The sequence below is a fragment of the Oncorhynchus kisutch genome, unplaced genomic scaffold, assembly GCF_002021735.2.
Source record: "Oncorhynchus kisutch isolate 150728-3 unplaced genomic scaffold, Okis_V2 Okis04b-Okis11a_hom, whole genome shotgun sequence".
NCBI classification, from domain to species: domain Eukaryota; kingdom Metazoa; phylum Chordata; class Actinopteri; order Salmoniformes; family Salmonidae; genus Oncorhynchus; species Oncorhynchus kisutch.
This window is the reverse complement of record NW_022261981.1, coordinates 3,261,508-3,273,545: the sequence shown is the minus strand read 5'-3', so window position 1 is coordinate 3,273,545 and position 12,038 is coordinate 3,261,508. Positions and strand designations below refer to the sequence as shown.

General features: G+C 43.3%; 1 protein-coding gene across 1 annotated transcript in view; it reads right to left on the bottom strand.

Moving 5' to 3' along the window:
• The window catches only part of LOC109909504 (maltase-glucoamylase, intestinal), a gene marked incomplete at its 5' end in the record, with an annotated part of 22,779 nt that extends 15,441 nt beyond the window's left edge, over nt 1-7,338 (bottom strand). The window contains 5 exon segments of the mRNA XM_031813184.1: nt 3,658-3,774; nt 4,716-4,887; nt 5,786-5,903; nt 7,046-7,130; nt 7,225-7,338. Of these exon segments, the coding sequence (XP_031669044.1) occupies nt 3,658-3,774; nt 4,716-4,887; nt 5,786-5,903; nt 7,046-7,130; nt 7,225-7,338 (606 nt within the window).
• Between the last annotated feature and the right edge of the window lie 4,700 nt (nt 7,339-12,038).

Genomic DNA, 12,038 nt, shown 5'->3' with positions numbered 1-12,038 from the left:
GATGTAGTCATCTGCGTGTTTTGACCGCCTTTGAGCCAGTGGATTACTGAACAAAAAGTGCCTACAAAACAGAGTTTTTTGGATATAAAGAGGGACTTATCGAACAAAACAACAATTTATTGTGTAGCTGGGACCCTTTGGATTGCCAACAGAGGAAGATCTTCAAAGGTAAGTGATTTATTTTATTGCTATTTCTGACTTTCGTGACGCCTCTGCTTGGTTGGAAAATATTTGTATGCTTTTGTAAGCAGGGCGTTGTCCTAAGATAATCGTATGGTATACTTTCGCCGTAAAGCCTTTTTGAAATCTGACAAAGCGGCTGGATTAACAAGAAGTTCATCTTTTAACTGCTTTGGGATAGGGGGCAGCATTTTCACTTTTGGATGAAAAGCGTGTCCAGAGCAAACTACCTCCCACTCAGTCCCAGACGCTAATATATGCATATTAGTATTAGTGTTGGATAGAAAACTCTCTGAAGTTTCTAAAACTGTTTGAATGATGTCTGTGAGTATAACATAACTTATATGGCAGGCAAAAAACTGAGAAGAAATCCAAACAGGAAGTGGGAAATCTGAGGTTTGTAGTTTTTCAAAGCTTGGCCTATCAAATACACATTGAGATATGGATAAAGTTGCACTTCCTACGGCTTCCACTAGATGTCAACCGCCATTAGAAACTTGAATGAGAATTCTACTATAAAGGAGGGGCTCATGAAACCTCTTTGAGTCAGTGGTCTGGCAGAGAGCCTTGGACTCATGACGCGAGCTCCCGACAGAGTTACCTCTCGTTCCAGTGCTTTTCTGAAGACAAAGGAATTCTCCGGTTGGAACATTATTGATGTTTTATGTTAAAAACATCCTAAAGATAGATTCCATACATCGTTTGGCTTGTTTCTACGACCTCTAACGGAACTGTTTGAGTTTTTGTCTGGACGAAATTCTCGCGCCTCATGAAGATGGGTTACTGGGCTGAACACGCTAACAACAAGTGGCTATTTGGATATACATGATGGACTTTATGGAACAAAACAGTAATTTATTGTCAAACTGGGATTCCTGGGAGTGCCTTCTGATGAAGATCATCAAAGGTAAGTGAATATTTATTGTGTAATTTCTAACTTTGTTGATTCCAAAATGGCGGATATTCCTCTGGCTGTTTTTGGGTTCTGAGCGCCATTTTCAGATTATGCTTTTTCCATGAAGTTTTAAAAAAATCTGATACAGCACTCCCAGGAATCCCAGTTCGACAAAAAATGACTGATTTGTTCCATAAAGTCCATTAATTAAGGAGAAGTCTATCTTTAATTCTGTGAATAACAGTTGTATCTTTTATCAATGTTTATTATGAGTTTTTCTGCAAAATCACCTGACTTTTTGGAATCCAAACATTTCTGCACGTAAGGCGCCAATGTAAACTGAGTTTTTGGGATATAAATATGCACATTATCGAACAAAACATACATGTATTGTGTAACATGATGTCTTATGAGTGTAATCTGATGAAGATCATGAAAGGTTAGTGATTCATTTGATCTATATTTCTGCTTTTTGTGACTCCTCCCTTTGGCTGGAAAAATGGCTGTGTGTTTTTTGGAATTGGCTATGACCTAACATAATCAAGGGTAATATTCTCAGATATGAACAATTTATAACATTGAAAGAGTTCCCAATACCTTTCAGAGAGTTTATTTCTGTGATCAAAGCCGTTCCCATTGGTCTAACTACACTAATGAAAACTAATTTTAGCTTTGGTAATGATCACACAGTTTATCCAGAATTCAGATTGGAAGGCGTGGGCTTACTTGAGAAATCTTGTTGTAATAAATATATAAGACACAATCTTCAAGGTAAGAATCTGTCTCACTTGTTCTTTGAATGTAAATTTTTGTCAGAATTTTGGGAAAACCTTGCATTTCCCATTATGATCACCACCCATGTTTTTGACGTGAAGGATATAATATGTTACTATTGCAATGATAACAAGACCATTGAAATGATTGTGAATTTTTCTTTCTTGTTGCCAATAACTTTATAGACAAACAAAAATTCTAAAATTCTATACCAGAATTACACTGATTTATGATTGAATTGAACTATTTTATTAAAATAGTGAATAACAACAAGAAGAACATTTTCCTGAACCATTATAATAAGATTTTTTCTAAGTGATTACAACTAGAATTGTACATTTTTGTATTACTTTATATGTTTTGTATGTTTTAGTATTTTCTCGTTAATACCTACGTTCTGTTTCGTATGATGTAACAATGTAAATTGTTGATCTGAATTTTGCATTTTTTAAAAATAATAATTACAAATAATAATAACATGTTACTAAACCCACTACAATCATGCAGTAACGTTAGTGTACAGCCAGTTAATTGTTACACAAGCAGGCGGACATAGGCAGAGGACGTCCTCTGGAAGTTCTCATAATTACTGTGTAAGTCTATGGAAGGGGGTGAGAACCATGAGCCTCCTAGGTTTTGTATTGAAGTCAATGTACCCAGAGGAGGACAGAAGTTACACCATGGTGCTACCCTACAGAGTGCTGCTGAGGCTACTGTAGACATTCTTTGCAAAATAGTGTGTTTTAATCAGTTATTTGGTGACGTAATTATATTTACTTTAGTTTTATCTAAAAGTTATAGCTTTTTAAATGTTTTACAATTCACATTTTTTTATGAAATTATCTGAGGATGATAGTCCTTCCTTTCTTCCTCTGAGGAGCCTAAACTGGCGTCGGGTAAGCATCATTGAATAATGATAAAATATTTGTAATATATGCAAGTTACCACTTCACTGTGCCATTTACACCTTCTGTATCCTGTGCATGTGACAAATAAACTTGATTTGATTTGATATAGTGTTTGTTTGCTACATGACCTCACATTTGAATCCTTAAAGAGATGGGTTAAGAAGGTGTGAACGATGTTGAATGGGTGTAGACAAAGAAGAGCTCTCCAGTAGGTGTACCAAAACATTCAAGGACCATTTTCACAAAAGATTCAAAGCAGAATTACTTGCCCCATTGTTCTTCAAGCATAGTGTAGGATATACAATTTTCTAGCTCTGCGTCTCTACTCTGATCCAATGTAAAAAAAACATAAATGCTGCTACATAAGACCGAACCGAGGCAGTCGTTCACATGTTCTCTTTTACAGCAACGAACTGGGGAAGTGTTACAGGGGGGATGTGGAATGGGATGAATGAGCCAATTGGAAGCTGGAGGTGATTAGGTTATAGTGAAGGTATAATAGCCAGATGGGGAAATTAGCCAGGACACCAGGGTTAACGCCCCTACACTTATGATAGGTGACATGGGATCTTTTGTTGACCACAGTCAGGACACCCATTTAAAGGTCCCATCCGAAAGACGGCACCCTATGTAGGGCAATGTCCCCTTCGCTGCCCTGGACTGACCCTGCATTGTTATCCTATCTAAGTCTTGAGCCGTCTCCAATCACAATGTAAAGGGAGACTGAGCATTGAAACTGTGACTTGTTTTGAAAAAGGCCCTTAGGCCGAAAAGTTGACAACATGAACCTTCATCAGAAATCCTTCTCTGTTTTTACTTTGACATATCCATACTTGGATCCATACATTTGAAACGTTTTGACTCCATACTGTACATGGTGTCATAAAGAAACAAGGGAACCTTGTAATGCTGGGCGTTGTGGTTCCGGCTGAAGGGATAGAATGCTCCAACCTGCATCCAACGACGACACAACTCTTCTGACACGTCGTCAAAGAAACCGCAAATATCAGCACCGATCTGAAAACACACAACACAGGACAAGACAGAACGTTACAAACACTGACACACTCACAACAACAAAAAAATTCAGGAAAGCACACAGATATAGCATTTGAAACTAGTATTTGAAACTATACAGCAGGGTCTGGAATGGAATTGTTTATCTTGTCTTATATTGGTTTCCATTTGTTAAAACAATTCAATAAGGCTAAATTGGCAGAATACATGTATGCAGTCTCTGTTTTGGTAATTGCATATGGTAAGCATAAAAGAAAATACCCAATCAATGGCCCATCCTTTGAGAGCAGTGTGTTTGGGTGTTGCTATTGTTTGATAGCAGGGCACTTTAACAGCATGCTCAATGGGAGGACATCGATCCAAATCCAAGTCTCCTTATGCCAGGAGTGTCTGTGTGTGTGTGTGTGTGTGTGTGTGTGTGTGTGTGTGTGTGTGTGTGTGTGTGTGTGTGTGTGTGTGTGTGTGTGTGTGTGTGTGTGTGTGTGTGTGTGTGTGTGTGTGTGTGTGTGTGTGTGTGTGTGTGTGTGTGTGTGTGTGTTTGTGTGTGTGTGTAATTGAAAGAGAGAGTGAGTTTGAATGGGTGTGTGTGCCAAACAAGAATTGGAAAACCTCTTGGACAGAGTCTCTTCAGGACTGTGGTTGGCAACTCTAACACTCCCTGTCACACCTGGAGGTGTGTGTGTGTCTGTGAGCATGTGCGTGTTGGTTTCTCACTGACGTTTGCAATGTTACTTGTCTGAGCCCAGAGCCAAACGGTTTCTAACCATTCTAATATCTCATCAGTAAGTGTTTCTCACTTACCTGCCTCTGTCTCAGCTGTGGGAGTAAAGAACCAGCTTCCAGTCAAGACACTTTTCAGTCTCCAAACAGATAAATAGCCCAACCTGTTAAATCAATAGATGACGGTATCAAACCGTTGGACATCGCGTTGAGGTACTCACGTAGGGGATTCCGAACAGGCCAAACTCCAGCATGCCAGGTATGGCCCATTTGATGTCGTTCCAGTTAGCAGCATTGTCACCCAGCCAGTGGCCGGAGTACTTCCCCACACCAGGGAAGGACGAGCGGGTCAGTATCAGGCTCCTGTTCCCCTCAAACACACGCTCTAGAGCACTACAGGGAGAGTAGGGGGAGAGGAAGTGATGTGTAGAGAGAATGAGAGAGATTGAGATTATCATCATAACTGCTTTACTGCTCTAATTAGCTAGCTAAATCGAACGGCCATTGATTTTCATGACAATATTATGTTCTGATGATGTTTATAAAGTGTGTCTCCTGACAATAAGGCCTTTTAATTAGCCGAGAGAGAAATAGACAGAATAAAAAATTAAAGTCAGGACTAAAGAGGAGTGGAGCTAGCGAGCGGTATGCTAACAGGATGAAGTGACAGAGGAGTGGAGCTAGCGAGCGGTATGCTAACAGGATGAAGTGACAGAGGAGTGGAGCTAGCGAGCGGTATGCTAACAGGATGAAGTGACAGAGGAGTGGAGCTAGCGAGCGGTATGCTAACAGGATGAAGTGACAGAGGAGTGGAGCTAGCAAGGGGTATGCTAACAGGATGAAGTGACAGAGGAGTGGAGCTAGCGGGCGGTATGCTAACAGGATGAGTCAGCGATGGAGGAGGCCTCTCAGAAGACAATGTAACTCAAAGAGCTGTGTCAGGATTCTCCGCTGAGACATAACTCTGTGTGTGCGTGCGGGTGGTTATGCGTGCATAGGGATTTACCTCCGAGACACAACAATCCTCATTTGACAAGCCGACCCAATGACAGCGCCCCAGGCTCTATTTTTAATGATGCTCTATTTATTTAGACAAATCATCACAACTCACCTCTGAAACATCAGGACAGTTCAGCCTCACTCAGCACATAGCAAGGCCTCTAACTCTAGACCTAGATCATTTTACAGTGATAAGGATATGCTGGTGGAATTCAAGTATACAGACTAAATAGTCCATTCTATGGCAGAGCTTCAGTACAAGTTCTACACACATAGGAAGATCCCTACTCACTCTCTGGTGGCTAGAACCATGGCGTATCCATAGAGACTGTGGACATCATAGTGGTTTCCCCAGGTCTGTTTTGAGTCCATACACAGAGTCTTACTGTACAACACCCCATCCAGGATACCTGAGGAGGAGGAGGACAGAATGAGAGAGAAGCGTGGAGGATATATTTTTTTGTCTGCAGTTTTTTATATTCAAAAAAGTTTGTGTTTCCTGTTAATTAAAAAAAATAGAACGTGGCTCCTTTGATCAGAGATACCAGTGTACTGATTTGGCTTAATAAACAGCCTACTAGGAGTGAAGGGAGGGTAGTTGAGGGTAGTTGAGGGTTACTAAACAACCTTACTAGGAGTGAAGGGAGGGCAGTTGAGGGTTACTAAACAGCCTTACTAGGAGTGAAGGGAGGGTAGTTGAGGGCAGTTGAGGGTTACTAAACAGCCTTACTAGGAGTGAAGGGAGGGACGTTGAGGGTTACTAAACAGCCTTACTAGGAGTGAAGGGAGGGCAGTTGAGGGTTAATAAACAGCCTTACTAGGAGTGAAGGGAGGGCAGTTGAGGGTTACTAAACAGTCTTACTAGGAGTGAAGGGAGGGTAGTTGAGGGTTACTAAACAGTCTTACTAGGAGTGAAGGGAGGGTAGTTGAGGGTAGTTGAGGGTTACTAAACAACCTTACTAGGAGTGAAGGGAGGGACGTTGAGGGTTACTAAACAGCCTTACTAGGAGTGAAGGGAGGGCAGTTGAGGGTTAATAAACAGCCTTACTAGGAGTGAAGGGAGGGCAGTTGAGGGTTACTAAACAGTCTTACTAGGAGTGAAGGGAGGGTAGTTGAGGGTTACTAAACAGTCTTACTAGGAGTGAAGGGAGGGTAGTTGAGGGTAGTTGAGGGTTACTAAACAACCTTACTAGGAGTGAAGGGAGGGCAGTTGAGGGTTACTAAACAGCCTTACTAGGAGTGAAGGGAGGGTAGTTGAGGGCAGTTGAGGGTTACTAAACAGCCTTACTAGGAGTGAAGGGAGGGACGTTGAGGGTTACTAAACAGCCTTACTAGGAGTGAAGGGAGGGCAGTTGAGGGTTAATAAACAGCCTTACTAGGAGTGAAGGGAGGGCAGTTGAGGGTTACTAAACAGTCTTACTAGGAGTGAAGGGAGGGTAGTTGAGGGTTACTAAACAGTCTTACTAGGAGTGAAGGGAGGGTAGTTGAGGGTTACTAAACAGTCTTACTAGGAGTGAAGGGAGGGTAGTTGAGGGTTACTAAACAGCCTTACTAGGAGTGAAGGGAGGGTAGTTGAGATTGTTGTCATCACATCCCTTGATGGAGCCTTTCATGAAGTTAGACACCTCATTCATATCCTGTCAGGAAGAAGACAGAGTTGGGATGTATGGATGTGGATGTCAGACTTGAACATAAATATAGTACAACCAAGCATTAGTAGAATAGACTTACAATCCACAGAGCGTCATGTTTGATTTCTTTGAATAATCTGACGTACTCATCAATCCACCACTCTTTACAGCTGGGGTTAGTGTAGTCTGGAAACACTGCCACACCTGGCCAGACCTAGAGAGAGAGGGTAGAGAAGAGGATATGAGGAGGAGAGAAGGAGAGAAGGGTTATTGTCAAGAAACACCAACTCATCTGGACAGACCTACAAAATAGAGAGAGAAGAGAAACACTAAGTCATCTGGACAGACCTACAGTATAGAGAGAGAAACACTAAGTCATCTGGACAGACCTACAGTATAGAGAGAGAAGAGAGCAGAGAAACACTAAGTAGAGCAAAGGTGGAGCAAAGGACACACAGAGAAAGAGAGAGGATAGGAGGGGATAACGATGGTAGAAATGAGAGGGAAACATTTAGAGGGGAGAGAAGGACATATGAGAGAGAGGGGGGGAAAAATCGATTCTACAATATAAATATCCAGACGTGACTGTGAGTTTGAAGCCTTTGCTAATGACATGCAGCACAGAGAGCAATGATTAATCCTCAGAGAAAGAGGGGGAGGGCATTGCATGTGTGTGTCTGTAGCAATGCATACATGTGTACATTAGGTTGAGGTCTTCGCTGACCTTGTATGACAGGGTTGTAAAGATTAAATCTCAAGATTTCTTCACTCCCCACAGTTAAACATTAGCTAGCTTTTATCCCCCGCTAACAACTTCACAACCACGAGCAGAAAGATTTAACTCTCAAGGGAGCAGATATATAGGAACAACTTTTGGGCAGATATATGATGCCTCCAAGGTCAGGGTTAATCTAATCAAATGAAATCAAATTGAAATGGTCATATGCTCTGAATACAACAGGTGTTTCATCTTACAGTGAAATGCTTACTAACGAGGCCCTAAACAAAGATGCAGTTTTAAAAAATACAGATAAGAATAAGACATCAAAGTAATTAAAGAGCAGCAGTGAAATAACAATGTGGAGGCTATATACAGGGGGTACTGGTACAGAGTCAATGTGGAGGCTATATACAGGGGGTACTGGTACAGAGTCAATGTGGAGGCTATATACAGGGGGTACTGGTACAGAGTCAATGTGGAGGCTATATACAGGGGGTACTGGTACAGAGTCAATGTGGAGGCTATATACAGGGGGTACCAGTACAGAGTCAATGTGGAGACTATATACAGGGGGTACCGGTACAGAGTCAATGTGGAGACTATATACAGGGTATTACGGTACAGAGTCAATGTGGAGGCTATATACAGGGTATTACGGTACAGAGTCAATGTGGAGGCTATATACAGGGTATTACGGTACAGAGTCAATGTGGAGGCTATATACAGGGTATTACGGTACTGAGTCAATGTGGAGGCTATATACAGGGTATTACGGTACTGAGTCAATGTGGAGGCTATATACAGGGTATTACGGTACAGAGTCAATGTGGAGGCTATATACAGGGTATTACGGTACAGAGTCAATGTGGAGACTATATACAGGGTATTACGGTACAGAGTCAATGTGGAGGCTATATACAGGGTATTACGGTACAGAGTCAATGTGGAGGCTATATACAGGGTATTACGGTACTGAGTCAATGTGGAGACTATATACAGGGTATTACGGTACAGAGTCAATGTGGAGGCTATATACAGGGTATTACGGTACAGAGTCAATGTGGAGGCTGTATACAGGGGGTACTGGTACAGAGTCAATGTGGAGGCTATATACAGGGGGTACCGGTACAGAGTCAATGTGGAGGCTATATACAGGGGGTACTGGTACAGAGTCAATGTGGAGGCTATATACAGGGGGTACCGGTACAGAGTCAATGTGGAGGCTATATACAGGGTGTTACGGTACAGAGTCAATGTGGAGGCTATATACAGGGTGTTACGGTACAGAGTCAATGTGGAGGCTATATACAGGGTGTTACGGTACAGAGTCAATGTGAAGACTATATACAGGGTGTTACGGTACAGAGTCAATGTGGAGACTATATACAGGGGGTACCGGTACAGAGTCAATGTGGAGGTTATATACAGGGTATTACGGTACAGAGTCAATGTGGAGGCTATATACAGGGGGTACTGGTACTGAGTCAATGTGGAGACTATATACAGGGGGTACCGGTACAGAGTCAATGTGGAGACTATATACAGGGGGTACTGGTACTGAGTCAATGTGGAGACTATATACAGGGGGTACCGGTACAGAGTCAATGTGGAGGCTATATACAGGGGGTACTGGTACTGAGTCAATGTGGAGGCTATATACAGGGGGTACTGGTACTGAGTCAATGTGGAGACTATATACAGGGTGTACCGGTACAGAGTCAATGTGGAGGCTATATACAGGGTGTACCGGTACAGAGTCAATGTGGAGGCTATATACAGGGGGTACCGGTATAGAGTCAATGTGGAGGCTATATACAGGGGGTACCTGTACTGAGTCAATGTGGAGGCTATATACAGGGGGTACCGGTATAGAGTCAATGTGGAGGCTATATACAGGGGGTACCTGTACTGAGTCAATGTGGAGGCTATATACAGGGGGTACTGGTACAGAGTCAATGTGGAGACTATATACAGGGGGTACTGGTACTGAGTCAATGTGGAGGCTATATACAGGGGGTACTGGTACTGAGTCAATGTGGAGGCTATATACAGGGGGTACTGGTACCGAGTCAATGTGGAGGCTATATACAGGGGGTACTGGTACAGAGTCAATGTGGAGGCTATATACAGGGGGTACTGGTACTGAGTCAATGTGGAGGCTATATACAGGGGGTACCAGTACAGAGTCAATGTGGAGACTATATACAGGGGGTACTGGTACTGAGTCAATGTGGAGGCTATATACAGGGGGTACTGGTACTGAGTCAATGTGGAGGCTATATACAGGGGGTACTGGTACTGAGTCAATGTGGAGGGTATATACAGGGGTACTGGTACAGAGTCAATGTGGAGGCTATATACAGGGTGTTACGGTACAGAGTCAATGTGGAGGCTATATACAGGGTGTACTGATACAGAGTCAATGTGGAGGCTATATACAGGGGGTACTGGTACTGAGTCAATGTGGAGACTATATACAGGGTGTACTGATACAGAGTCAATGTGGAGGCTATATACAGGGGGGTACTGGTACTGAGTCAATGTGGAGGCTATATACAGGGGGTACTGGTACAGAGTCAATGTGGAGACTATATACAGGGTATTACGGTACAGAGTCATGTGGAGGCTATATACAGGGTATTACGGTACTGAGTCAATGTGGAGGCTATTAAAGGGGGTACTGGTACTGATCGAATGTGGAGAGGCTATATACAGGGGGTACCGCAGTTACAGAGTCAGGTGGAGGCTATATACAGGGGGACCAGTACAGGGAGTCAATGTGGAGAGCTATATACAGGGTATTACGGTACAGATCAATGTGGAGGCTATAGACAGGGGGTACTGGTCAGACGTCATGTGAGGCTATATACAGGGGGTACAGTACAGAGTCAGTGTGAGAGGCTTATACAGGGGGTACATTACAGAGTCCATGTGGAGGGCTCATACATACAGGGGGTACCAGTACAGAGTCAATGGGTGGTAGCTATATAGTCAGGGGTACGGCAGTACAGAGTCATGTGGAGACTATATACAGGGGGTACGCAGTCAGAGTCATGTGGAGGCTATATACAAGGGGGTACGCAGTACAGAGTCAATGTGGCGGCTATATCAGGGGGTACCAGTCAGAGTCATGTGAGGCTATATACAGGGGTTACAGAGTCAATGTGGAGGCTATATACAGGGGTACCAGTACAGAGTCAATGTGGAGGCTATATACAGGGGGTACCGTACAGAGTCAATGTGGAGGCTATATACAGGGGGTACCGGGTACAGAGTCAATGTGGAGGCTATATACAGGGGGTACTGGTACAGAGTCAATGTGGAGGCTATATACAGGGTACCGTACAGAGTCAATGTGGAGGCTATATACAGGGGTACCGGTACAGAGTCAATGTGGAGGCTATATACAGGGGTACCAGTACAGAGTCAATGTGGAGGCTATATACAGGGGGTACTGGTACAGAGTCAATGTGGAGGCTATATACAGGGGTACCGTACAGAGTCAATGTGGAGGCTATATACAGGGGTACGGTACAGAGTCAATGTGGAGGCTATATACAGGGGTACCGGTACAGAGTCAATGTGGAGGCTATATACAGGGGTACCGGTACAGAGTCAATGTGGAGGCTATATACAGGGGGTACCGGTACAGAGTCAATGTGGAGCTATATACAGGGGTACTGGTACAGAGTCAATGTGGAGACTATATACAGGGGTATACCGGTACAGAGTCAATGTGAGGCTATATACAGGGGTTACTGTACAGAGTCAATGTGGAGGCTATATACAGGGGTACCTGTACAGAGTCAATGTGGACTATATACAGGGGGTACCGTACTGAGTCAATGTGGAGGCTATATACAGGGGTACCGGTACAGAGTCAATGTGGAGGCTATATACAGGGTGTACCGGTACAGAGTCAATGTGGAGGCTATATACAGGGGGTACCGGTACAGAGTCAATGTGGAGCTATATACAGGGTGTTACGGTACAGAGTCAATGTGGAGGCATATACAGGGGGTACCGGTACAGAGTCAATGTGGAGCTATATACAGGGGGTACTGGTACAGAGTCAATGTGGAGGCTATATACAGGGGGTACCGGTACAGAGTCAATGTGGAGCTATATACAGGGGTACCGGTACAGAGTCAATGTGGAGGCTATATACAGGGGTACCGGTACAGAGTCAATGT